Source organism: Salvelinus namaycush, unplaced genomic scaffold (assembly GCF_016432855.1).
Source record: "Salvelinus namaycush isolate Seneca unplaced genomic scaffold, SaNama_1.0 Scaffold1552, whole genome shotgun sequence".
NCBI classification, from domain to species: Eukaryota; Metazoa; Chordata; class Actinopteri; order Salmoniformes; family Salmonidae; genus Salvelinus; species Salvelinus namaycush.
Window position 1 is genome coordinate 7,488 of NW_024058289.1, and position 27,665 is coordinate 35,152.

Sequence of the window (27,665 nt, forward strand, 5' to 3'; positions counted from 1 at the left end):
TCCCCTGTGTCTTTATCTCTATTGTCTCTGTCCCCCCTGTGTCTTTATCTCTATTGTCTCTGTCCCCCCTGTGTCTTTATCTCTATTGTCTCTGTCTCCCCTGTGTCTTTATCTTTATTGTCTCTGCCTCCCATGTGTCTTTATCTCCGGTGTCTCTGCCCCCCCTGTGTCTTTATCTCTATTGTCTCTGTCTCCCTGTGTCCTTATCTCTATTGTCTCTGCCTCCCCTGTGTCTCTTCTTCTGCCTATCGCTTTCTCTGACCTTATCCCTGTCTGTCTTTGTCTCTTTTTCTGCCTGTCCCTGTCCATGTCTCTGTTCCGGTACCTGTCTCTGTCTGTCTTTTTCTCTGCTTGTCTCTGTCCATGTCTCTGTTCCGGTACCTGCCCCTGTCTCTTCTTCTGACTGTCTCTGTCCCGGGTCCCTGTCTCTTCTTCTGTCCGACTATGTCCATGTCTCTGTTTAGGTGTCTGTCCCTGCCACTTGTTTATGACTCTGTCCCTGTGACTGTCTTTATTCCTGTCCCTGTCTCTGTTCCGGTGTCTGTTCCTGTCTATGTCCCTGTCTCTTCTGCTGCCTGTCCCTGTTCCATTCCCTGTCTCTGTCTCTGCTTGTCTCTGTTCCAGTCCCTGTCTCTGTCTCATTTCCAGTCTCTGTCTCTGCCTGTCTCAGCCCCTGTCTCTATTCCAGTCCCTGTCTGTCCCTGTCTCTATTCCAGTCCCTGTCTCTATTCCATTCCCTGTCTCTGCCTGTCTGTCCCTGTCTCTATTCCATTCCCTGTCTCTGCCTGTCTGTCCCTGTCTCTATTCCAGTCCCTGTCTGTCCCTGTCTCTGCCTGTCTGTCCCTGTCTCTGCCTGTCTGTCCCTGTCTCTGCCTGTCTGTCCCTGTCTCTGCCTGTCTGTCCCTGTCTCTGTTTCGTGTCTCAATCTAAATTGCTGTATGTCTTTATCTCAATCTCTTCCCCCCCTCCCCAGGTCTGACAGAGATGCTGTCTGGTGTGGTAGAGGAGGTGAGGCTGGCTATCCACAGTGACATCAGTGGGTCTGAAGTCCTCTACAGCCTTCTCAGTGCCCCCTGGCTACAGTTCCTACTCAAGGTCTCAAATCTTTATTTTTTGATACAGTCTCTACTAAAAGGCTGTCATCTATATTTATTTTATACAGTCTCTGTCATCTAATCATTAATCCAACCCTTTATGAGCCAGACACACATCACCCAGATGTTGGCCATACATCTTCATCCTCCTGCATAAAATACTACTATAATGACATCTCTAAGTGTTAGTTAGCTTCTTATCAACCATACATGCTGATTTTACCTAGTAATCCATACCTTTTAATACATACATACAGACATACATGATAGTGACATGGTACATGAATTATATGTATCTAATGCTTGTTATCTTAGTCGCTACGCTAGCCCTCTTTAATGTTATCTTGGTGTTTTCTACAGTAGTCGCTACGCTAGCCCTCTTTAATGTTATCTTGGTGTGTTCTACAGTAGTCGCTACGCTAGCCCTCTTTAATGTTATCTTGGTGTTTTATACAGTAGTCGCTACGCTAGCCCTCTTTAATGTTATCTTGGTGTTTTATACAGTAGTCGCTACGCTAGCCCTCTTTAATGTTATCTTGTTATCTTGGTGTTTTCTACAGTAGTCGCTACGCTAGCCCTCTTTAATGTTATCTTGGTGTTTTCTACAGTAGCCGCTACGCTAGCCCTCTTTAATGTTATCTTGGTGCTTTATACAGTAGTCGCTACGCTAGCCCTCTTTAATGTTATCTTGGTGCTTTCTACAGTAGCCGCTACGCTAGCCCTCTTTAATGTTATCTTGGTGCTTTATACAGTAGTCGCTACGCTAGCCCTCTTTAATGTTATCTTGTTATCTTGGTGCTTTATACAGTAGTCGCTACGCTAGCCCTCTTTAATGTTATCTTGTTATCTTGGTGCTTTATACAGTAGCCGCTACGCTAGCCCTCTTTAATGTTATCTTGGTGTTTTCTACAGTAGCCGCTACGCTAGCCCTCTTTAATGTTATCTTGGTGTTTTCTACAGTAGTCGCTACGCTAGCCCTCTTTAATGTTATCTTGTTATCTTGGTGCTTTATACAGCAGCCACTACGCTAGCCCTTTTTAATGTTATCTTGTTATCTTGGTGCTTTCTACAGTAGCCGCTACGCTAGCCCTCTTTAATGTTATCTTGGTGCTTTATACAGTAGTCGCTACGCTAGCCCTCTTTAATGTTATCTTGGTGCTTTATACAGTAGCCGCTACGCTAGCCCTTTTTAATGTTATCTTGTTATCTTGGTGTTTTCTACAGTAGCCGCTACGCTAGCCCTCTTTAATGTTATCTTGTTATCTTGGTGCTTTATACAGTAGCCGCTACGCTAGCCCTCTTTAATGTTATCTTGTTATCTTGGTGCTTTCTACAGTAGCCGCTACGCTAGCCCTCTTTAATGTTATCTTGGTGCTTTATACAGTAGCCGCTACGCTAGCCCTCTTTAATGTTATCTTGTTATCTTGGTGCTTTCTACAGTAGCCGCTACGCTAGCCCTCTTTAATGTTATCTTGTTATCTTGGTGTTTTCTACAGTAGCCGCTACGCTAGACCTCTTTAATGTTATCTTGGTGCTTTATACAGTAGTCGCTACGCTAGCCCTCTTTAATGTTATCTTGGTGCTTTATACAGTAGCCGCTACGCTAGCCCTTTTTAATGTTATCGTGTTATCTTGGTGTTTTCTACAGTAGCCGCTACGCTAGCCCTCTTTAATGTTATCTTGTTATCTTGGTGTTTTCTACAGTAGCCGCTACGCTAGCCCTCTTTAATGTTATCTTGGTGCTTTATACAGTAGTCGCTACGCTAGCCCTCTTTAATGTTATCTTGTTATCTTGGTGTTTTCTACAGTAGTCGCTACGCTAGCCCTCTTTAATGTTATCTTGTTGCTTTATACAGTAGCCGCTACGCTAGCCCTCTTTAATGTTATCTTGGTGTTTTCTACAGTAGCCGCTACGCTAGCCCTCTTTAATGTTATCTTGGTGTTTTCTACAGTAGTCGCTACGCTAGCCCTCTTTAATGTTATCTTGGTGTTTTCTACAGTAGTCGCTACGCTAGCCCTCTTTAATGTTATCTTGGTGTTTTCTATAGTAGTCGCTACGCTAGCCCTCTTTAATGTTATCTTGGTGTTTTCTACAGTAGTCGCTACGCTAGCCCTCTTTAATGTTATCTTGGTGTTTTCTATAGTAGTCGCTACGCCAACCCTGTTTAACTTCTTATGGCTGCAGCCCGACGTCGGTACACTTATGACAACAGCCACTTCAAGTGCAGGGCGCGAAATTCAAAATATATATATTTTTAAATATTTAACTTTCACACATTAACAAGTCCAATACAGCATATGAAAGGTACACATCTTGTGAATCCAGCCAACATGTCCGATTTTTAAAATGTTTTACAGGGAAGACACAATATGTAAATCTATTAGCTAACCACGTTAGCAAAAGACACCACTTTTTTTACTCCACCAGTTTTTTACTCCATCAGTAGCTATCACAAATTCGACCAAATAAAGATATAAATAGCCACTAACCAAGAAACAACTTCATCAGATGACAGTCTGATAACATATTTATTGTATAGCATATGTTTTGTTAGAAAAATGTGCATATTTCAGGTATAAATCATAGTTTACATTGCAGCTACAATCAGAAATTGCACCGAAAGCAGCCATAATAATTACAGGCACCAACGTCAAATACCTAATTACTCATCATAAAACATTTCTGAAAAATACATAGTGTACAGCAAATGAAAGACAGGCATCTTGTGATTCCAGCCAATATTTCCGATTTATTAAGTGTTTTACAGCGGAAAAAAAATGTAGCGTTATATTAGCTTAGCACAATAGCCAGAAACACATTTACATTACATTTACATTTAAGTCATTTAGCAGACGCTCTTATCCAGAGCGACTTACAAATTGGTGCATTCACCTTATATCCAGTGGAACAGCCACTTTACAATAGTGCATCTAAATCTTTTAAGGGGGGGGGGGGGGGTAGAAGGATTACTTTATCCTATCCTAGGTATTCCTTAAAGAGGTGGGGTTTCAGGTGTCTCCGGAAGGTGGTGATTGACTCCGCTGACCTGGCGTCAGCGGAGTCCTTGGGCGCCGACGACTACGACAGATATATGAAATAGCATCATAAAATGTTTCTTACTTTTGCTGATCTTCCATCAGAATGTTGGACAAGGTGTCCTTTGTCCAGAACAATCGTTGTTTGGATTTAGAACGGCAACTTTCCCTCTTCATTTAGCAAGCGCGCTAGCCTAGTGGCACAAAGCTCTCCATGTCAACAAACGGAAGAGAACGGAACACGGCAAAACTCCCGAAAAAATTTCAATAATCTGATGAAACTATATTGAAAAAACATACTTTACGATGATATGGTGACATGTATCAAATAAAATCAAAGCCGGAGATTGTAGTCGCCTATAACGGCAGCTAAACAAAAGGCAATCCCACCTCGCGCTCTTCAGAGTACCGAAAATGGGGGACACGTCATTCCAAGATGATGTGTTCCATCTCAGACCAAGATAATCACCTCATTTCTTCTCTCACAGCCTCTTGACACCCAGGGGAAGGTGTATGACGTGCATGTATACTAATAGGTCTCGTGCCCATTTATAGGCAGGAAGAAGAACAGAGCATCGATTTCAGACTTTCCACTTCCTGGTCAGGAAGTTTGTGCCAAATGAGTTCTGTTTGACTCACAGAAATAATTCAAACGGTTTTAGAAACTAGATAGTGTTTTCTATCCAATAGTAATAATAATATGCATATTGTACGAGCAAGAATTGAGTACGAGGCCGTTTGAAATGGGCACCTTTTATCTGGCTACTCAATACTGCCCCTTGCAGCCCAAACAGGTTAATGCCATACCTAGTGCCTATCTGTCTGTTTTGTCTCTGTAATGAACAGGTAAAGATGCATTGTATTGCATGTCTCTTCTCTCTACAGGTCTACGAGTGTCTGCAGAAGTTCAGAAGGTTTCCACCCAGTCCCTACCTGCCTTATGCCTCTGGTCTCTCTCACGAGGTCAGTCCACCCAGTCCCTACTTGCCTTATGCCTCTGGTCTCTCTCACGAGGTCAGTCCACCCAGTCCCTACCTGCCCTATGCCTCTGGTCTCTCTCACGAGGTCAGTCCACCCAGTCCCTACTTGCCTTATGCCTCTGGTCTCTCTCACGAGGTCAGTCCACCCAGTCCCTACTTGCCCTATGCCTCTGGTCTCTCTCACGAGGTCAGTCCCCACCCAGTCCCTACTTGCCCTATGCCTCTGGTCTCTCTCACGAGGTCAGTCCACCCAGTCCCTACTTGCCTTATGCCTCTGGTCTCTCTCACGAGGTCAGTCCACCCAGTCCCTACTTGCCTTATGCCTCTGGTCTCTCTCACGAGGTCAGTCCACCCAGTCCCTACCTGCCTTATGTCTCTGGTCTCTCTCACGAGGTCAGTCCACCCAGTCCCTACTTGCCTTATGCCTCTGGTCTCTCTCACGAGGTCAGTCCACCCAGTCCCTACTTGCCTTATGCCTCTGGTCTCTCTCACGAGGTCAGTCCACCCAGTCCCTACTTGCCTTATGTCTCTGGTCTGTCTCACGAGGTCAGTCCACCCAGTCCCTACCTGCCTTATGCCTCTGGTCTCTCTCACGAGGTCAGTCCACCCAGTCCCTACTTGCCTTATGCCTCTGGTCTCTCTCACGAGGTCAGTCCACCCAGTCCCTACTTGCCTTATGCCTCTGGTCTCTCTCACGAGGTCAGTCCACCCAGTCCCTACTTGCCTTATGCCTCTGGTCTCTCTCACGAGGTCAGTCCATCCAGTCCCTACCTGCCCTATGCCTCTTGTCTCTCTCACGAGGTCAGTCCACCCAGTCCCTACCTGCCCTATGCCTCTGGTCTCTCTCACGAGGTCAGTCCACCCAGTCCCTACCTGCCCTATGCCTATGGTCTTTCTCACGAGGTCAGTCCACCCAGTCACTACCTTCCTTATGCCTCTGGTCTCTCTCACGAGGTCAGTCCACCCAGTCCCTACCTGCCCTATGTCTCTGGTCTCTCTCACGAGGTCAGTCCACCCAGTCACTACCTGCCCTATGCCTCTGGTCTCTCTCACGAGGTCTGTCCACCCAGTTTCTACCTGCCCTATGCCTCTGGTCTCTCTCACAAGGTCAGTCCACCCAGTCATTACCTGCCCTATGCCTCTGGTCTCTCTCACGAGGTCAGTCCACCCAGTCCCTACCTGCCCTATGCCTCTGGTCTCTCTCACGAGGTCAGTCCACCCAGTCATTACCTGCCCTATGCCTCTGGTCTCTCTCACGAGGTCAGTCCACCCAGTCATTACCTGCCTTATGTCTCTGGTCTCTCTCACCAGGTCAGTCCACCCAGTCCCTACCTGCCTTATGTCTCTGGTCTCTCTCACCAGGTCAGTCCACCCAGTCCCTACCTGCCTTATGTCTCTGGTCTCTCTCACGAGGTCAGTCCACCCAGTCCCTACCTGCCCTATGCCTCTGGTCTCTCTCACCAGGTCAGTCCACCCAGTCCCTACTTGCCTTATGCCTCTGGTCTCTCTCATGAGGTCAGTCCACCCAGTCACTACCTGCCTTATGCCTCTGGTCTCTCTCACCAGGTCAGTCCATCCAGTCCCTACCTGCCCTATGCCTCTTGTCTCTCTCACGAGGTCAGTCCACCCAGTTTCTACCTGCCCTATGCCTCTTGTCTCTCTCACGAGGTCAGTCCACCCAGTTTCTACCTGCCCTATGCCTCTGGTCTCTCTCACGAGGTCAGTCCACCCAGTCCCTACCTGCCTTATGCCTCTGGTCTCTCTCACGAGGTCAGTCCACCCAGTCCCTACCTGCCTTATGCCTCTGGTCTCTCTCACGAGGTCAGTCCACCCAGTCCCTACCTGCCCTATGCCTCTGGTCTCTCTCACCAGGTCAGTACGCTAGACTCTTAGGGAAGCGTCTGAAATTCTTTTTTTACCAGGGCCTAAAGGGGTCTGGTCAGAAGTAGTGCACTATATAGGGAATAGGGCTCTGGTCTAAAGTAGTGCACTATATAGGGAATAGGGTAGAATTTAGGACGTACACCCACTATCCGACAGAGAACTGGATGACTTGGGCTAACTGTGCAGCATCATGAATGACAGCTAATGGTATTGGTCTGGGGTTTGGTTGTATGCCTGTTAAACAGATCCTGTCCAACATCAGAGCAGTACCAGCCCCGTCCCCAGAGGCCAGACAGCTCTATAGTCTATTGAAGTCCCCCCATCTACAGGTAAGCTGTCAGAGCTTTCATTCACCTTATTCAGACCGTTGGGCTTTTACTGTCAGAACAGATTAGACTACTTGTGGCCTTCTCCCACTAGCGTGCTAACCCGGACATTAGCGTGCTAACCCGGACACTAGCGTGCTAACCCGGACACAAGCGTGCTAACCCGACCACTAGCATTCTAACCTGAACATTAGCGTGCTAACCCGAACACTAGCGTGCTAACCCGAACACTAGCGTGCTAACCCGAACATTAGCGTGCTAACCCGAGCATTAGCGTACTAACCCGACCACTAGCATGCTAACCCGAACACTAGCGTACTAACCCGAACACTAGCGTACTAACCCGAACATTAGCATGCTAACCCGAACACTAGCGTGCTAACCCGAACACTAGCATTCTAACCTGAACATTAGCGTGCTAACCCGAACACTAGCGTGCTAACCCGAACATTAGCGTGCTAACCCGAACACTAGCGTGCTAACCCGAACATTAGCGTACTAACCCGAACACTAGCGTACTAACCCGAACGTTAGCATGCTAACCCGAACACTAGCGTACTAACCCGAACGTTAGCGTGCTAACCCGAACACTAGCGTGCTAACCCGAACGTTAGTGTGCTGTCTTGATTATTTTCCTTTCAATAAACTATTGTAGATGCGTAAAATGGCCGATGAAGTACAGCTTGACTCGGCTCAGTTTAGCTTGGCTTAGTATTGTGAAAGAGGCTATAGGACTTCCCTCTGTTGATCTGTGTTCCCCTTGCTGACTGACTGACTGGCTAGCTGACTGACTGGCTGGCTGGCTGACTGACTGACTGGCTAACTGGCTGGTTGGCTGACTAACTGACTGACTGACTAACTGACTGGCTAACTGACTGACTAGTTGGCTGACTTGCTGACTGACTGACTGGTTGGCTGACTTCCTGAGTCACTGACTGACTGGTTGGCTGACTGGCTAACTGACTCACTGATTGACTGACTAACTGGCTGGTTGGCTGACTAACTGACTGGCTAACTGACTGACTGGCTCGTTGGCTGACTGACTGGTTAGTTGACTTGCTGACTGACTGACTGGTTGGCTGACTTGCTGACTGACTGATTGGTTGGCTGACTTGCTGACTGACTGACTGGCTGACTGGCTAACTGACTGACTGGCTAACTAACTGACTGACTGACTAGTTGGCCTACTTGCTGGCTGACTGCCCGTGTTCTTCCTCTCCCAGGCCCTCCTCTCAGCCCATGACATGGTGGCCCAGAGGGACTATGAGCCAGTCCTCCCTCCGCTCCCTGAGGACCTGCCGGAGGACGAGGAGGCCATGCGGATCGTCTGTCTGGTCAAGAACAAACAGCCTCTGGTAAACATATCGACTAGAACTCGACAATCCCACAACACAATGCTGTTACACTCACACATTACACTGCTGTATTTTATTTCATTTCACCTTTATTTAACCAGGTAGGCTAGTTGAGAAAAAGTTCTCATTTACAACTGCGACGTGGCCAAGATAAAGCAAAGCAGTGCGACATAAACAACAACACAGAATTACACGTGGAATAAACAAGTGTAAAGTCAATAACACAATAGAGAAAAAAAGAAAGTCTATATACAGTGTGTGTAAATGGCGTGAGGAGGTTAGGCAATAAATAGGCCATAGTAGCGAATAATTACAATTTAGCAGATTAACACTGGAGTGATAGATGAGCAGATGATGAGCAGATACTGGTGTGCAAAAGAGCAGAAAAGTAAATAAAAACAATATGGGGATGAGGTAGGTAGATTGGGTGGGCTATTTACAGATGGACTGTGTACAGCTGCAGCGATCGGTTAGCTGCTCAGATAGCTGATGTTTAAAGTTAGTGAGGGAAATGTAAGTCTCCAGCTTCAGTGATTTTTGCATTTCGTTCCAGTCAGTGTGTGTGCAAATGGCATGAGGAGGTAAGGCAATAAATAGGCAATAAACTCTGTTACTGATGACGGCTCACAGTAGCTATAGGCACATTATCATGGGGAATACCCTGTGGCGTAAGTATCATGAACATGCAAAACAGTAATCTCTATTTATACCGTCTGTTAGTCACTCTGAGGACAAATCAGATGCTATAACCCGTAATGAACTGTAGTGGCTGCTTCTCTCTCTCTCTCGTAGCTCCCCTAAAGACTTCTGTCTCATCCCTGGGGCTGTTAACTTGTTGACTGGGGTCCTCGTCCTAATGTAACCCCAGACTCTGTCTCTACTTATAAGAACGGTGGACGAGGTAGTGCCAGCGGAGGGTTTCTCCGTAGTCGTTGGGACAGTCTGCGGCGCATCACCCTCGAGAGACTCGTCCATGGGAGGAGAGCGTGGTCAGGGGAGTACTTAGCCGTGTCAGGGGGCCACAGGGACAGTTATACCTCTGCTGACCTGCTGGCCCCCCTGCTCCCTGGTCAGTCCCGGCCCCTCGCCCGCTTCGAGTCCGTCGGGTCGCGACACCTTCCTCGCCAAGACTCCATAGGCAGCTGCAAGCTGTGTCGCCAGACAGAAGATCTCTGGGAGAGAGGCCTGAACCACTCTGCTCCCTCTGTCTGCGGCCCTGTACACACAGATGGTAGGAAGACAGAGGGGACACAGGAAGCAACTACAATACGTGTTAGTGTATTGTAATGCTTCAGATTTTCATCTTGTCACTTTTATCACTTTCTTTCCAGGAAGTATTTTTAAGTACGTGTGATTCGTCCTCATCATCACTGTGCCTAGTTACTTCTTTCTGCTGAGTTGGATCTTCTTAATGATCATGAATGTTTCTGCTTTCTTTCTCTTCCATCTTCTCCTCTAACCTCTGACCTCTAACCTCTAACCTCTACGACTGTCTTCCTCATCCACCTGTGGAGATAAAACATCGCCTGAGGACAAACAGAACGGAGACAACAGGAATTACGACCTAGGAAAGGGGGACTATGCCTACCCTCCTCCCTCTCACTGGAAGGGCCCCGTCCCAACCATCACTAAGTCCCCTGTCCGTCACTCCGCTTTGGGGGGCCACCCAAAGGTAGTAGTAGTGGTGGCCCCCGGGCTCGGACGGGCTCGCACTCGGGCTCGCACTACTACTACCACAACTCCTGGTAGTAGTAGTGGTGGCCCCCTGGCTCGGACGGCTCCCTCTAGCCCCATGACCAGGCGTCGGAGATGGCTAGGCTCCCAGAACGGAGCTAGCAGGGACCCCTCTCTGGATACGAACAAGCAGCCCAGCCTGGACGAGCTGAAGAGTACGGTCCAGGCTGTAGCCAGCAGCATAGAGAACAGCAGTAGTGATGTGCGTGACCTGAGCCAGAAGATGGTGTCCGCCACACAGCTGATGTCAGATAGCGTGGATGAGAATGTTCTAGCTCTCAACCTGCTAGTGGAGGTGGTCGATAAACTGCAGGGACTCATTATTGAATCCAAGTCTCACGACACACCTCCATCGCCTCCTCCTCGACCCATACTCTTCCGTTCACCTCCCTCTCCTTCACCTCCTCCTCGACCCATACTCTTCCGTTCACCTCCCTCTCCTTCACCTCTACCTCCACCTCCTCCTCGACCCAAACTCTTCCCTTCACCTCCCTCTCCTCCACCTCCTCCTACACCTCAACCTATACTCTTCCCTTTACCTCCCTCTCCTCCACCTCCTCCTCGACCCAAACTCTTCCCTTCACCTCCCTCTCCTCCACCTCCTCCTACACCTCAACCTATACTCTTCCCTTTACCTCCCTCTCCTCCACCTCCTCCTCGACCCATACTCTTCCGTTCACCTCCCTCTCCTCCACCACCTCCTCCACCTCAACCTATACTCTTCCCTTTACCTCCCTCTCCTCCACCTCCTCCTCGACCCAAACTCTTCCCTTCACCTCCCTCTCCTCCACCTCCTCCTACACCTCAACCTATACTCTTCCCTTTACCTCCCTCTCCTCCACCTCCTCCTCGACCCATACTCTTCCGTTCACCTCCCTCTCCTCCACCTCCTCCTCCACCTCAACCTATACTCTTCCCTTTACCTCCCTCTCCTCCACCTCCTCCTCGACCCAAACTCTTCCCTTCACCTCCCTCTCCTCCACCTCCTCCTACACCTCAACCTATACTCTTCCCTTCACCTCCCTCTCCTCCACCTCCTCCTACACCTCAACCTATACTCTTCCCTTTACCTCCCTCTCCTCCACCTCCACCTCCACCCAAACTCTTCCCTTCACCTCCCTCTCCTTCTCCTCCTCCACCACCTCCTCCTCGTCCTCGAGTCAAACTCTTCCCATCTCCTCCCCCTAGCCACTTTTTCTCCTCCTCCTCCTCTTCCTCCTCCTCATCCTCCATCTGTGCCTATATGGATAGTCACCTCTCACCTCCAAGTTCCAGGAAGTCTTCCTCAGTCTCCGGTCAGAACGGCAGCAGTAAGAGGAGGGTGACCATCAGTGGTCCTCTTCAGAGACCTGGTAACGGACAGGACCACCTCTCCAATAGGTTCTCTGGTTCAGGTTCTAGAACACTGGAGAGTTCTAGAGCAGAGGAGGACCAGAACACCACAGGATGTTTTTCCACTAAGAAGAAGAAGAAGAAGTAACTCTCCTGGTCCCCGCTCCTCCTTCATTTGCTCTGCTGTCTTCAACAACGAACATAACCGCGAAAGGTAAATAGACTGAATTCAGTTGACGGGGTTAACATCCCTAGTGTTCTGCCTCCTGTATTTGGACTGTTGACCTCCTGTGATCTCAGTCAAAGGTACAGCGGTACATTCCTTCAGTCCAGTGTATAACTTACTTACTATCTCTCATTTAATCTTGTCTACTGGTTACTCTGTCTGACCATTCTGGCATCTCTTCATTCTCAAAAATTCGATTCAACTTTCCATCACCATCATCATCATCACCACCATCATCATCATCATCTACCTCCTTTGCCCTGCTGTTTCATATCATTAATTTCCTCCTGATCACATCTGTTCCTACCTGTATCACCACCTCCATCAGCTTGACAGGGCATGTTTTGTTGATCGTCATCGTGTCCATCGCCATCGTGTCCATCGTCATCGCTTTCCTATTTTCCTGTTTCCCATGAACCAGAACGTGTCTTGTGTCATGACGCTGGCCTGGGGGTAGATTTATGATAAATACCTCTCCCCCCCTTTTTTCCTCTCTCTACCCTACTGATGTGACTATTGAAAATCCCTTGGTTAACATAGAGATTCTAGGGAAATCAGAAGGTGGGGGGAAATTAACCATATTTTGGTAATCCGACCAGTTGAACATATGCGTTGGTACTTAATGAATATGATGTCAGTTCGGTTGTCATCTGAGACATTATGACTGATGACAGGACGACATAAACTGTATCTGAGAAAGTCTACACATTATAGTTATCAGATTCATATGGAATTGTTGTGCAATTTAAATGTTTGAATATGAAATTATTTGTGATGGGATGAAATGTGATTTTAGCTTCTAAAATGTGAGAATTGGGTTTTCATGAGTGAATTAGGCCCGACTCAGTGGCCCGCCCACGTGAAGAGACGTTGGTTATAAACTATGAAACACACCCTCCTCTCCCTTCCTATATAAAGCCTTGACGACAATATAACTTCCTGTTCCGGGTACATTAGGATGACGATCCGATGTCAGAAGGGTTCAGATAATAACTACAGAACGAAGCCAACCTCAGCGTGAGCTTTGGTTGCGAATGGTATGAACTTTGAACTCTTATTCGCTACAGAAGTGATACCTCCTAGACGTTAAGTTAGCAACAGCAGCTGTAAACGTGGGCTAGGAAAGAACAGGCAGAGTATCCCGTCTACCACACAACTACGTTACTACAACGTACCCAATTTACCACCAGAGACATTCTTCCGAGGTCAGGAAGATCTCTGTTGGCCAACATGACCAGCATCTACGACCAACCTACCGAAGCGCAGCTCAGAGTAAATATTTATTGCATTTTCCTTTACCAAATGGGCGGTAATTTAGAATGCATAAGATTCTGTATTTACGATAGAGTAGCTGCCTACGGCCCGATAGAGACATCGCTTCTCCCTTTGTTCTTCAGTCTCCCGCTCTTTCACTCAAACCCAATCCCCTTTTCTTTGTGTAACCAGCTGTCATATCTGTTCCGTCCGCTAGGGACGTTTTCCTTTACGACATAATTTGTAATCAAGGTATGATTCATTCTGTGTATATGTAATTCTGTGTGATTAGTTAGGTATTTAGTAAATAAATAATTAAACCCAATTTTGTATTGCTGATTCAACTTGTTAGCCAGGATTCGTGAAGATAACCAAGAATTTACAACTTTCTGATGAGACTGAAATAAGGTGACGATTAATATTGACTGCTATTGATGTAAAATATTACTAAGTCTTTAAGAGTTTATTCAGAAGATAACAGCTCTATAAATATTGTTTTGTGGTGCCCCGACTTTCTAGTTAATTACATTTACATGATTAGCTCAATCATGTAATATTAATTACAGAGAAAGGATTTTATAGAATAGCATGTCATATCACTTAATCCGGCATAGCCAAAGACACGACACTAGTCTCCATTCACACAGAACACTTCAATTAGGGATTTTAACTTTTATGTCAAAGAAATGCATGTGATCACTTTTTTAATCTTGTACCCACCAGGGAGCCACGATAAAGAGGGACGAGGAAACAGGAGAGATATTCATAGCCCGGGTGATACACGGAGGCCTTGCAGATCGCAGTGGTGAGTCTGTCTGACTGGGTTCATTCACACTATTGACCTTTTCTTCTCAAATGTGACAATTCTGCCTGGTGCATTTACCTAGCCTTGACTTCCACCTAGCCTCGACTTCCACCTAGCCATGACTTCCACCTAGCCTCGACTTCCACCTAGCCTCGACTTCCACCTAGCCTCGACTTCCACCTAGCCTTGACTTCCACCTAGCCTCGACTTCCACCTAGCCTCGACTTCCACCTAGCCTCGACTTCCACCTAGCCTCGACTTCCACCTAGCCTCGACTTCCACCTAGCCTCGACTTCCACCTAGCCTCGACTTCCACCTAGCCTCGACGTCTACCTAGCCTCGACTTCCACCTAGCCTCGACTTCCACCTAGCCTCGACTTCCACCTAGCCTCGACTTCCACCTAGCCTCGACTTCCACCTAGCCTCGACTTCCACCTAGCCTCGACTTCCACCTAGCCTCGACTTCCACCTAGCCTCGACTTCCACCTAGCCATGATTTCCACCTAGCCTTGACTTCCACCTAGCCTTGACGTCTACCTAGCCTCGACTTCCACCTAGCCTCGACTTCCACCTAGCCATGATTTCCACCTAGCCTCGACTTCCACCTAGCCTCGACGTCTACCTAGCCTCGACTTCCACCTAGCCTCGACTTCCACCTAGCCTCGACTTCCACCTAGCCTCGACTTCCACCTAGCCTCGACTTCCACCTAGCCTCGACTTCCACCTAGCCTCGACTTCCACCTAGCCTCGACTTCCACCTAGCCTCGACTTCCACCTAGCCTTGACGTTTATCTAGCCTTGACTTCCACCTAGCCTTGACTTCCACCTAGCCTTGACTTCCACCTAGCCTCGACTTCCACCTAGCCTCGACTTCCACCTAGCCTCGACTTCCACCTAGCCTCGACGTCCACCTAGCCTTGACTTCCACCTAGCCTTGTGTGCTTTTTTTTGTGGCTAATATAGAAACAATTGCCTGACTTGAGAGACTAGCATTTACCTGTACAGTCATGATTATCTCTATAAAACCTCTTAGCGACTTGCTGCTACCTGAGTCTGCAAGATCAAGTTGTGGATCCGAGGTTTCCTTACCAGAAAGTGTGTTTGTTGTGCAGGCCTTCTGCATGCAGGGGATCTGCTGGTGGAGGTGAATGGGAACCCTGTAGAAGGACTGGACCCAGAACAGGTCATACAGATACTGGTAAGTTATTCTTCTCTCTCTCTCTCTCTCTCTCTCTCTGTCTCTGTCTCTCTCTCTCTCTGTGTCTCTGTGTCTCTGTGTCTCTGTCTCGTTATTGTTCTGTTTTAAACTCATCCCTCTAGGTCCAATCTCAAGGCACAATTTTGTTCAAAGTGATTCCAAACACCCCACAATCAACTAAGAGCCAACAGCCAGCCTTGGTGAGGTCACCATAATAATCTCTCAAGAATCCAGCTAGTTTCCTAATAGCATGTGTGTTGTTTGTTTACTCATGTCCCTCCTCTCTGCTCCAACTTCTTCTTCTGCTTCTTCTTTGTCTTCTTCTTCTTCTTATGCTGCTTCTTCTTTTTCTGCTGCTTCTTCTTCTTCTTCTGCTTCTTCATCTTCTTCTTATTTTTTTGCTGCTTTGTCTTCGTCTGCTGCTTCTTCTTTTTTTTCTTTTTTTGCTGCTTCGTCTTCGTCTGCTGCTTCGTCTTCGTCTGCTGCTTCGTCTTCGTCTGCTGCTTCGTCTTCGTCTGCTGCTTCGTCTTCGTCTGCTGCTTCTTCTTCTTTTTCTGCTTCTTCTTCTTCTTCTTCTTCTTCTTCTTCTTCTTCTCTCTCCTCAGCTGTATGTGCGGGCCATGGCAGACTACTGCCCCCTGCAGGACCCAGCTATCCCCTGTCCTGACGCTGGCATGGTCTTCAGTAGAGGAGACCTGCTGGAGATAGTTGACCAGACAGACATCCACTGGTGGCAGGCTAGGAAGCTGCCCAGTGCCTCAGCCTGCGCCGGCCTCATCCCCTCCACCAGTCTGCTCAAGAGGTGGGGGGTGACAGACAGACAGATAGACAGACAGACATAAACACCACAGCCTTCACAAGAGGTGGGACACCACCTGAGATCAATTCCATTTCAATTCAGTCAATCAGTTTACTTCCTGAAAATTGAATTGACCCCAAACCTGGAAGACTCCTAAGTTAAATAGTAGCCAGACCAACATAACACAGTTACAGCGTTCAATGTAAATTGTTGGTCCCATTTTTCATGTGCAAAAATAAAAATATCCCAGTCATGGTCTATATGCACAAAAAGCTTATTTTTCTAAAATGTAGTGATCACATTACATCCCTGTTAGTGAGCATTTCTCCTCTCCCAAGATAACCCATACACCTGACAGGTGTGGCATATCAAGAAGCTGATTAAAGAGCAGGATCATTACACAGGTGCACCTTGTGCTGGGGGACAATAAAAGGCCACTAAAATGTGCAATTTTGTCACACAACACAATGCCACAGATGTATTTATTTTTTTGACAGTTGGAACTGAACCCAGGTCAGTGTGCTCATCCTGGTCAGTTCCCATGGAAACCTCTGAGGTGCCATCCTGCTCCAGATGGTCACCTGGTGTCCATTCTTTATTGAACACACGACATTCAGAGTCCTCTTTTCGCTTTTTTCCCCTCACTCTCATTAAGTTTCAGTCATAGGATTTTTCATGTCGACGTTTTCGGGCATGTACTGTGAGCGTAGATTCAAACTGAGAGCGTGAGCACAGTGACTGTCTGGATGTAGGCCTCATACCAGCAGCTACTAGGTTACAGCGCCATCTTTCAGAGCATGGAAGAAGTCATTTTCAGGCCATTAAAACCCAACTCAGATATAATGACATTTATATATAACAGCCCGATTTACATGAAAATGTAGGTTACCTTGGCTACGCAGACAGTCGATCTGAGATCGACTTAAGTTTCCGGGATTTTTTGTTGTTATTGTTGTTGTTGTTGCTTTAACCCCCTGACCTCTCTGGTCTCCATTGTGCAGCAAACAGAGGGAGACGTGGTGGTCACAGCCTTTCCAGGCCCACACCTGCATCAAACCCTGTGAGTAGCAGCACTAACATCCTACTCTTAGACTGTCTGTACACCTATAGTATCACCTATACACTCTGTTTTAATGCCCACAAGTCTAGCTGTATTTATTAAGGATCCCCATTTGTTCCTACCAAGGCAGCAGCTACTCTTCCTGGGATTATTATGGATCCCCATTAGTTCCTGCCAAGGCAGCAGCTACTCTTCCTAGGGTTTATTATGGATCCCCATTAGTTCCTGCCAAGGCAGCAGCTACTCTTCCTGGGGTTTATTATGGATCCCCATTAGTTCCTGTCAAGGCAGCAGCTACTCTTCCTGGGGTTTATTATGGATCCCCATTAGTTCCTGCCAAGGCAGCAGCTACTCTTCCTGGGGTTTATTATGGATCCCCATTAGTTCCTGCCAAGGCAGCAGCTACTCTTCCTGGGGTTTATTATGGATCCCCATTAGTTCTTGCCAAGGCAGCAGCTACTCTTCCTGGGGTTTATTATGGATCCCCATTAGTTCCTGTCAAGGCAGCAGCTACTCTTCCTGAGGTTTATTATGGATCCCGCCAAGGCAGCTGCTACTCTTCCTGGGGTTTATTATGGATCCCCATTAGTTCCTGCCAAGGCAGCAGCTACTCTTCCTGGGGTTTATTATGGATCCCCATTAGTTCTTGCCAAGGCAGCAGCTACTCTTCCTGGGGTTTATTATGGATCCCCATTAGTTCCTGCCAAGGCAGCAGCTACTCTTCCTGGGGTTTATTATGGATCCCCATTAGTTCCTGCCAAGGCAGCTGCTACTCTTCCTGGGGTTTATTATGGATCCCCATTAGTTCTTGCCAAGGCAGCAGCTACTCTTCCTGGGGTTTATTATGGATCCCCATTAGTTCCTACCAAGGCAGCAGCTACTCTTCCTGGGGTTTATTATGGATCCCCATTAGTTCCTGCCAAGGCAGCAGCTACTCTTCCTGGGGTTTATTATGGATCCCCATTAGTTCCTGTCAAGGCAGCAGCTACTCTTCCTGGGGTTTATTATGGATCCCCATTAGTTCCTGCCAAAGCAGCAGCTACTCTTCCTGGGGTTTATTATGGATCCCCATTAGTTCCTGCCAAGGCAGCAGCTACTCTTCCTGGGGTTTATTATGGATCCCCATTAGTTCCTGTCAAGGCAGCAGCTACTCTTCCTGGGGTTTATTATGGATCCCCATTAGTTCCTGTCAAGGCAGCAGCTACTCTTCCTGGGGTTTATTATGGATCCCCATTAGTTCCTGTCAAGGCAGCAGCTACTCTTCCTGGGGTTTATTATGGATCCCCATTAGTTCCTGTCAAGGCAGCAGCTACTCTTCCTGGGGTTTATTATGGATCCCCATTAGTTCCTGTCAAGGCAGCAGCTACTCTTCCTGGGGTTTATTATGGATCCCCATTAGTTCCTGTCAAGGCAGCAGCTACTCTTCCTGGGGTTTATTATGGATACCCATTAGTTCCTGCCAAGGCAGCAGCTACTCTTCCTGCATGTATTATGGATCCCCATTAGTTTCTGCCAAGGCAGCGGCTACTCTTCCTGGGGTTTATTATGATCCCCATTAGTTCCTGCCAAGGCAGCAGCTACTCTTCCTGGGGTTTATTATGGATCCCCTTTAGTTCCTGCCAAGGCAGCAGCTACTCTTCCTGGGGTTTATTATGGATCCCCATTAGTTCCTGCCAAGGCAGCAGCTACACTTCCTGGGGTTTATTATGGATCCCCATTAGTTCCTGCCAAAGCAGCAGCTACTCTTCCTGGGGTTTATTATGGATCCCCATTAGTTCCTGTCAAGACAGCAGCTACTCTTCCTGGGGTTTATTATGATCCCCATTAGTTCCTGCCAAGGCAGCAGCTACTCTTCCTGGGGTTTATTATGGATCCCCATTAGTTCCTACCAAGGCAGCAGCTACTCTTCCTGCATTTATTATGGATCCCCATTAGTTCCTGCCAAGGCAGCAGCTACTCTTCCTGGGGTTTATTATAGATCCCCATTTAGTTCCTGCCAAGGCAGCAGCTACTCTTCCTGGGGTTTATTATGGATCCCCATTAGTTCCTGCCAAGGCAGCAGCTACTCTTCCTGGGGTTTATTATGGATCCCCATTAGTTCCTGCCAAGGCAGCAGCTACTCTTCCTGGGGTTTATTATGGATCCCCATTTGTTCCTGCCAAGGCAGTTGCTACTCTTCCTGGGGTTTATTATGGATCCCCATTAGTTCCTGCCAAGGCAGCAGCTACTCTTCCTGGGGTTTATTATGGATCCCCATTTAGTTCCTGCCAAGGCAGCAGCTACTCTTCCTGGGGTTTATTATGATCCCCATTAGTTCCTGCCAAGGCAGCAGCTACTCTTCCTGGGGTTTATTATGGATCCCCATTAGTTCCTGCCAAAGCAGCAGCTACTCTTCCTGGGGTTTATTATGGATCCCCATTAGTTCCTGCCAAAGCAGCAGCTACTCTTCCTGGGGTTTATTATGGATCCCCATTAGTTCCTGCCAAGGCAGCAGCTACTCTTCCTGGGGTTTATTATGGATCCCCATTAGTTCCTGCCAAGGCAGCAGCTACTCTTCCTGGGGTTTATTATGGATCCCCATTAGTTCCTGCCAAGGCAGCAGCTACTCTTCCTGGGGTTTATTATGGATCCCCATTAGTTCCTGCCAAGGCAGCAGCTACTCTTCCTGGGGTTTATTATGGATCCCCATTAGTTCCTGCCAAGGCAGCAGCTACTCTTCCTGGGGTTTATTATGGATCCCCATTAGTTCCTGCCAAAGCAGCAGCTACTCTTCCTGGGGTTTATTATGGATCCCCATTAGTTCCTGTCAAGACAGCAGCTACTCTTCCTGGGGTTTATTATGATCCCCATTAGTTCCTGCCAAGGCAGCAGCTACTCTTCCTGGGGTTTATTATGGATCCCCATTAGTTCCTGCCAAGGCAGCAGCTACTCTTCCTGCATGTATTATGGATCCCCATTAGTTCCTGCCAAGGCAACGGCTACTCTTCCTGGGGTTTATTATGGATCCCCATTAGTTCCTGCCAAGGCAGCAGCTACTCTTCCTGGGGTTTATTATGGATCCTCATTAGTTCCTGCCAAGGTAGCAGCTACTCTTCCTGGGGTTTATTATGGATCCCCATTAGTTCCTGCCAAGGCAGCAGCTACTCTTCCTAGGGTTTATTATGGATCCCCATTAGTTCCTGCCAAGGCAGCGGCTACTCTTCCTGGGGTTTATTATGGATCCACATTAGTTCCTGCCAAGGCAGCAGCTACTCTTCCTGGGGTTTATTATGGATCCCCATTAGTTCCTGCCAAGGCAGCAGCTACTCTTCCTGGAGTTTATTATGGATCCCCATTAGTTCCTGCCAAGACAGCAGCTACTCTTCCTGGGGTTTATTATAGACCCCCATTAGTTCCTGCCAAGGCAGCAGCTACTCTTCCTGGGGTTTATTATGGATCCCCATTAGTTCATGCCAAGGCAGCAGCTACTCTTCCTGGGGTTTATTATGGATCCCCATTAGTTCCTGTCAAGGCAGTAGCTAGGCAGCAGCTACTCTTCCTGGGGTTTATCATGGATCCCCATTAGTTCCTGCCAAGACAGCAGCTACTCTTCCTGGGGTTTATTATGGATCCCCATTAGTTCCTGCCAAGGCAGCAGCTACTCTTCCTGGGGTTTATTATGGATCCCCATTAGTTCCTGCCAAGGCAGCGGCTACTCTTCCTGGGGTTTATTATGGATCCCCATTAGTTCCTGCCAAGGCAGCAGCTACTCTTCCTGGGGTTTATTATGGATCCCCATTAGTTCCTGCCAAGGCAGCAGCTACTCTTCCTGGGGTTTATTATGGATCCCCATTTGTTCCTGCCAAGGCAGTTGCTACTCTTCCTGGGGTTTATTATGGATCCCCATTAGTTCCTGCCAAGGCAGCAGCTACTCTTCCTGGGGTTTATTATGGATCCCCATTTAGTTCCTGCCAAGGCAGCAGCTACTCTTCCTGGGGTTTATTATGATCCCCATTAGTTCCTGCCAAGGCAGCAGCTACTCTTCCTGGGGTTTATTATGGATCCCCATTAGTTCCTGCCAAAGCAGCAGCTACTCTTCCTGGGGTTTATTATGGATCCCCATTAGTTCCTGCCAAAGCAGCATCTACTCTTCCTGGGGTTTATTATGGATCCCCATTAGTTCCTGCCAAGGCAGCAGCTACTCTTCCTGGGGTTTATTATGATCCCCATTAGTTCCTGCCAAGGCAGCAGCTACTCTTCCTGGGGTTTATTATCGATCCCCATTAGTTCCTGCCAAGGCAGCAGCTACTCTTCCTGGGGTTTATTATGGATCCCCATTAGTTCCTGCCAAGGCAGCGGCTACTCTTCCTGGGGTTTATTATGGATCCACATTTAGTTCCTGCCAAGGCAGCAGCTACTCTTCCTGGGGTTTATTATGGATCCCCATTAGTTCCTGCCAAGGCAGCAGCTACTCTTCCTGGGGTTTATTATGGATCCCCATTAGTTCCTGCCAAGGCAGCAGCTACTCTTCCTGGGGTTTATTATGGATCCCCATTTGTTCCTGCCAAGGCAGTTGCTACTCTTCCTGGGGTTTATTATGGATCATCATTAGTTCCTGCCAAGGCAGCAGCTACTCTTCCTGGGGTTTATTATGGATCCCCATTAGTTCCTGCCAAGGCAGCAGCTACTCTTCCTGGGGTTTATTATGGATCATCATTAGTTCCTGCCAAGGCAGCAGCTACTCTTCCTGGGGTTTATTATGGATCCCCATTAGTTCCTGCCAAGGCAGCAGCTACTCTTCCTGGGGTTTATTATGATCCCCATTAGTTCCTGCCAAGGCAGCAGCTACTCTTCCTGGGGTTTATTATGGATCCCCATTAGTTCCTGCCAAGGCAGCAGCTACTCTTCCTGGGGTTTATTATGGATCCCCATTAGTTCCTGCCAAGGCAGCAGCTACTCTTCCTGGGGTTTATTATGGATCCCCATTAGTTCCTGCCAAGGCAGCAGCTACTCTTCCTGGGGTTTATTATGATCCCCATTAGTTCCTGCCAAGGCAGCAGCTACTCTTCTTGGGGTCGAGTAACATTAAGGAAGTTAAATACAATTTAAAATACTACATGACATTACATTTCACAATACATTAAGTGTGTTCCCTCATTCCACTACTACCACATATCTACAATACAACACCCACGTGTCCATGTGTAGAGTATGTGTGTTAGTATGTGTATGTACCTGTGTGTCTCTTCAAAGTCCCATAAGGTGCATTTTTATCTGTTTTAAATCAAATGTTACTGCTTTCCTCTACTTTGAGCCATGAGAGATTCACATATTCTTCATGTTAGCTCTCCGTGTATATTTAAGGGCCAGCCGTGCTGCCCTGTTGCCCTGTTCTGAGACAATTGTAATTTTCCTAAGTCCCTCTTTGTTTGTAACTGACCACACGACTGGACAGTAGTCCAGGTCTGACAAAACTAGGGCCTGTAGGACCTGCCTTGTTGATAGTGTTGTTAAGAAGGTAGAAACTAGGGCCTGTAGGACCTGCCTTGTTGATAGTGTTGTTAAGAAGGTAGAAACTAGGGCCTGTAGGACCTGCCTTGTTGATAGTGTTGTTAAGAAGGTAGAAACTAGGGCCTGTAGGACCTGCCTTGTTGATAGTGCTGTTAAGAAGGTAGAAACTAGGGCCTGTAGGACCTGCCTTGTTGATAGTGTTGTTAAGAAGGTAGAAACTAGGGCCTGTAGGACCTGCCTTGTTGATAGTGTTGTTAAGAAGGTAGACACTAGGGCCTGTAGGACCTGCCTTGTTGATAGTGTTGTTAAGAAGGTAGAAACTAGGGCCTGTAGGACCTGCCTTGTTGATAGTGTTGTTAAGAAGGTAGAAACTAGGGCCTGTAGGACCTACCTTGTTGATAGTGCTGTTAAGAAGGTAGAAACTAGGGCCTGTAGGACCTGCCTTGTTGATAGTGCTGTTAAGAAGGTAGAAACTAGGGCCTGTAGGACCTGCCTTGTTGATAGTGTTGTTAAGAAGGTAGAAACTAGGGCCTGTAGGACCTGCCTTGTTGATAGTGCTGTTAAGAAGGTAGAAACTAGGGCATGTAGGACCTGCCTTGTTGATAGTGTTGTTAAGAAGGTAGAGACTAGGGCCTGTAGGACCTGCCTTGTTGATAGTGTTGTTAAGAAGGTAGAAACTAGGGCCTGTAGGACCTGCCTTGTTGATGGTGTTGTTAAGAAGGTAGAAACTAGGGCCTGTAGGACCTACCTTGTTGATAGTGCTGTTAAGAAGGTAGAAACTAGGGCCTGTAGGACCTACCTTGTTGATAGTGCTGTTAAGAAGGTAGAAACTAGGGCCTGTAGGACCTGCCTTGTTGATAGTGTTGTTAAGAAGGTAGAAACTAGGGCCTGTAGGACCTGCCTTGTTGATAGTGTTGTTAAGAAGGCAGAGTAGCGCTTTATTATGGTCAGACTTCTCCACCTCTTAGCTACTGTTGTATCAACATGTTTTGACCATGACAGTTTACAATCCAGGGTAACTCCAAGCAGATTAGTCACCTCAACTTGCTCAATTTCCACATTTATTCATTACAAGATTTAGTTGAGGTTTTGAGATTAGTGAATGATTCCTCCCAAATACAGTGCTATTTGTTTTTGAAATATTTAGGACTACCCATTCTGAAACTGACTCCAGCTCTTTGTTAAGTGTCACAGTGATTTTCAGTCGCTGTAGTAGCTGACGTGTATAGTGTTGAGTCATTCGCATACATAGACACACTGTCATTAGTAAAACATTGAAAAAAGTAAGGGGCCTAGAGCGCTGCCCTGGGGAATGCCCGATTAAATTAAAGAACACCCTAGTTGTTCTGTTAGACAGTTAACCCTCAAACCACAATATAGCAGGGGATAACAGATACGTTTTTCCATCAGCAGACTATGATTGATAATGTCAAAAGCAGCACTGAAGTCTAACAAAACAGCCCCTACTTTTTATCATCAATTTCTCTCAGCCAATCATCAGTCATTTGTGTAAGTGCCGTGCATGTTGAATACCCTTCCCTGTAGGCCTGCTGAAAGTCTGTTGTCAATGTGTTTACTGTAAAATAGCATTGTATCTAGTCAAACATAATTTTTTCCAAAAGTTTACTAAGGGTTGGTAACAGGTCAACATTCACAAAGCCGCAAGGCCAGATGGATTACCAGGACGTATACTCAAAGCATGCACAAACCCACCCGCAAGTGTCTTCCCTGACATTTTCAATTTCTCCCTGACCAAGTCTGTAATACCTACATGCTTCAAACAGACCACCATAGTCCCTGTGGCCAAGAAAGTGAAGATAACCTGCCTAGGACTAAAGGCTAAAGGCTGGTCATGGCTCACATCAACACCATTATCCCAGAAACCCTAGACCCACTCCAATTCACATACCGCACCAACAGATCCACAGATAATGCAACCTCAATCGCACTCCACACCGCCCTTTCCCATCTGGACAAAAGGAACACCTACTGTACAGTACCAGTCAAAAGTTTTAGAACACCTGCTCATTCAAGGGTTTTTCTTTATTTTTACTATTTTCTACATTGTAGAATAATAGTGAAGATATTGAAACTATGAAATAACACATATGGAGTCATGTAGTAACCAAAAAAGTGTTAATCAAATTAAAAAAATATTTTATATTTGAGATTCTTTTGAGCTATTAAACAACGGTATTGTCTCCACTGTGAAGTCTGAAAATGCCATAACGAGCTCACGCTCATTTTGTGTTGCCAAAGGAAAAGCGCCTTGGCATATTTTTCCTGTTCTCATATTCAGAGATTTCTCAGCCAAAAGAAAGAGAGACACACTCTCACGACGTAAGTCCCGTCCTTAACGAATTCTCGCGTGATTTCAACACTTCCCTTTGTGTCACGTGAAAGAAGCAATCCCCTGTGTAAATTCACTGTTAAGACTATTGTTGATGTAAATGTTAGAGATAACTACTGATACAGTTAATTCAAGGGATCTCTCTATGTCAAAACCCTTAATGGTGCCCCCTCTTTCAGTTCATTTGGAAAGGATAAACAAAATGAATTAAATAAATCAGATACATTTCATTATTCAAGTCATTGTTTAGTAAATTATCTTGACTATCCATCCAGCCAAAGTCACAACACTCTTATAGTATGATTTATAGATATGATGCATAGAGCTTCTGTAAAAGAAGGACCACAAAGCTTCACCTCATGTTGCGTGTTTGGTGTTTCAGTCCAAATGTCTTATGAGTTCTGTTTCCTTTGTCTTCTCTGCTGACCCTAAGTGAGCATGGCTGGTAATGGTACGTACAATATATAAACGTATACTTTTTTTTGGGGGGGGGGGGGGATCTTGGACATTGATCTAGACAGTAGCAGGATCTCTGTTTGACCTTCTGTTTTCTCTTCCAGAGGACGACGTTAAGACCAACAATGGGAATGGTGCCATAGCAGGTAACCACGTCATCCTCATTCTATTTCATATCACTCTTATAATAATCTGTTGTGTACTAACTACTATTGCTACGTAATAACAGGCAGTGAATTAACACTTTTTTTTTCTTTTTTTTTGTCTTTCTATAGATGAAGAAGATTTTGAATCTGGTAGGTAAGTCTTTGTAGAGTCATGTTTTTGATAGATGTCTGTAGATTTCTCTGATTTCTTTCAATATAGTGTGTAATAACAGAGACTGTTATTCATGAGGTTTTCTTCTCTTTATTTTCCACCGTTGTGATATTCTAGAGGACCTCAGAGAAGGTCAATATACCAATTAATATTTCTTGCTGTGAATCGTTTTGTCAACTTATCATTTGACTGTTTACTGTAGTAGTTATGTACCTGTATTCTCTTGGTTTGGAGAGTATAAAATAATATTATAATGAATTTTCACAAGAGGACAATACAGAGCCTTCAGAAAGTATTCACGCCCCTTTACTTTTCCACATTTTGTTGTGTTACAGCCTGAATTTAAAATTGATTATATGTAGATGTTTTGGTCAATAACCTACACACAATACCCCATAATGTCAAAGTGGAATATTTTTTTTTAGATTTTCTTTGAAAGGCACTAAAGTAAAACTGCAAAAAAATGTGGCAAAGTAATTAACTTTGTGTTATGTTTGGAGGAAATACAATACAACACTTTACTGAGTACCGCTCTCCATATTTTCAAGCATAGTGGTGGCTGCATCATGTTATGGGTATGCTTGTAATCGTTAAGGACTGGGGAGTTTTTCAGGATAAAAACAAAACAGAATGGAGCTGAGCACAGGCAAAATCCTAGAGGAAAACCTGGTTCAGTCTGCTTTCCACCAGACACTGGGAGATGAATTCAACTTTCAGCAGGACAATAACATTAAACTCAAGGCCAAATCTACACTGGCGATTAATTCACCTTTCAGCAGGACAATAACCTAAAACACAAGGCCAAATCTACACATTAAATACCTATAGAGTTACAGATTTGACTTAAATCTACTTGAAAATCTGTGGCAAGACCTGAAAATAGTTATCTAATAATGATCAACAACCAATTTGAGTTTGAAGAATTTGGAAAAGAATCATGTGCAAATGTTGCACAATCCAGGTGTGGAAAGCTCTTAGAGACTTACCCAGAAAGACTCAAAGCTCTTAGAGACTTACCCAGAAAGACTCACAGCTCTTAGAGACTTACCCAGAAAGACTCACAGCTCTTAGAGACTCACCCAGAAAGACTCAAAGCTCTTAGAGACTCACCCAGAAAGACTCAAAGCTCTTAGAGAATTACCCAGAAGACTCACAGCTCTTAGAGACTCACCCAGAAAGACTCACAGCTCTTAGAGACTTACCCAGGAAGACTCACAGCTCTTAGAGACTTACCCAGAAAGACTCTCAGCTCTTAGAGACTTACCCAGACGACTCACAGCTCTTATAGACTTACCCAGAAGACTCACAGCTCTTAGAGACTCACCCAGAAAGACTCACAGCTCTTAGAGACTTACCCAGAAAGACTCACACCTGTAATCGCTGCCAAAGGTGCTAAAAATATTTAACTCAGCGGTGTGAATCCTTATGCAAATTATATATTTCTGTATTTCATTTTCAATAAATGTGTAAAAAAATTCTAAAAACATGTTTTCACTTTGTCATTATGGGGTATTGTGGGTAGATGAGTGAGACAAAAACATATATTTATTCAATTTTGAATTCAGGCTGTAACACAACAAAATGTGGAATAAGTCTCGCGGTATGAATACTTTCTGAAGGCACAGAGCAGCTCATAGATTACTGCACCTGTACATAGCCCATCTATAATTTAGCCCAAACAACTACCTCTTCCCTACTGTATTTATTTATTTATTTTGCTCCTTTGCAGCCCATTATTTCTATCTCTACTTTGCACATTCTTCCACTGCAAATCTACCATTCCAGTGTTTTACTTGCTATATTGTATTTACTTCGCCACCATGGCCTTTTTTTGCCTTCACCTCCCTTATCTCACCACATTTGCTGACATTGTATATAGACTTATTTTTCTACTGTATTATTGACTGTATGTTTGTTTATTCCATGTGTAACTGTGTTGTTGTATGTGTCGAACTGCTTTGCTTTATC

At 46.1% G+C, this 27,665-nt stretch overlaps 1 protein-coding gene across 1 annotated transcript in view; it reads left to right on the forward strand.

Annotated features, from left to right (window-relative positions):
• Window positions 1-973: 973 nt before the first annotated feature.
• Window positions 974-27,665, forward strand: part of LOC120037047 (MAGUK p55 subfamily member 4-like) — a gene marked incomplete at its 5' end in the record, with an annotated part of 51,594 nt that continues 24,902 nt past the window's right edge. Inside the window, 11 exons of the mRNA XM_038983263.1 lie at window positions 974-1,095; window positions 5,016-5,093; window positions 7,240-7,323; window positions 8,544-8,675; window positions 13,945-14,026; window positions 15,139-15,224; window positions 15,347-15,418; window positions 15,830-16,026; window positions 17,025-17,083; window positions 25,357-25,374; window positions 25,484-25,525. Coding sequence (XP_038839191.1) covers window positions 974-1,095; window positions 5,016-5,093; window positions 7,240-7,323; window positions 8,544-8,675; window positions 13,945-14,026; window positions 15,139-15,224; window positions 15,347-15,418; window positions 15,830-16,026; window positions 17,025-17,083; window positions 25,357-25,374; window positions 25,484-25,525 — 972 coding nt within the window. The remainder of the gene's footprint in view (window positions 1,096-5,015; window positions 5,094-7,239; window positions 7,324-8,543; window positions 8,676-13,944; window positions 14,027-15,138; window positions 15,225-15,346; window positions 15,419-15,829; window positions 16,027-17,024; window positions 17,084-25,356; window positions 25,375-25,483; window positions 25,526-27,665) is intronic.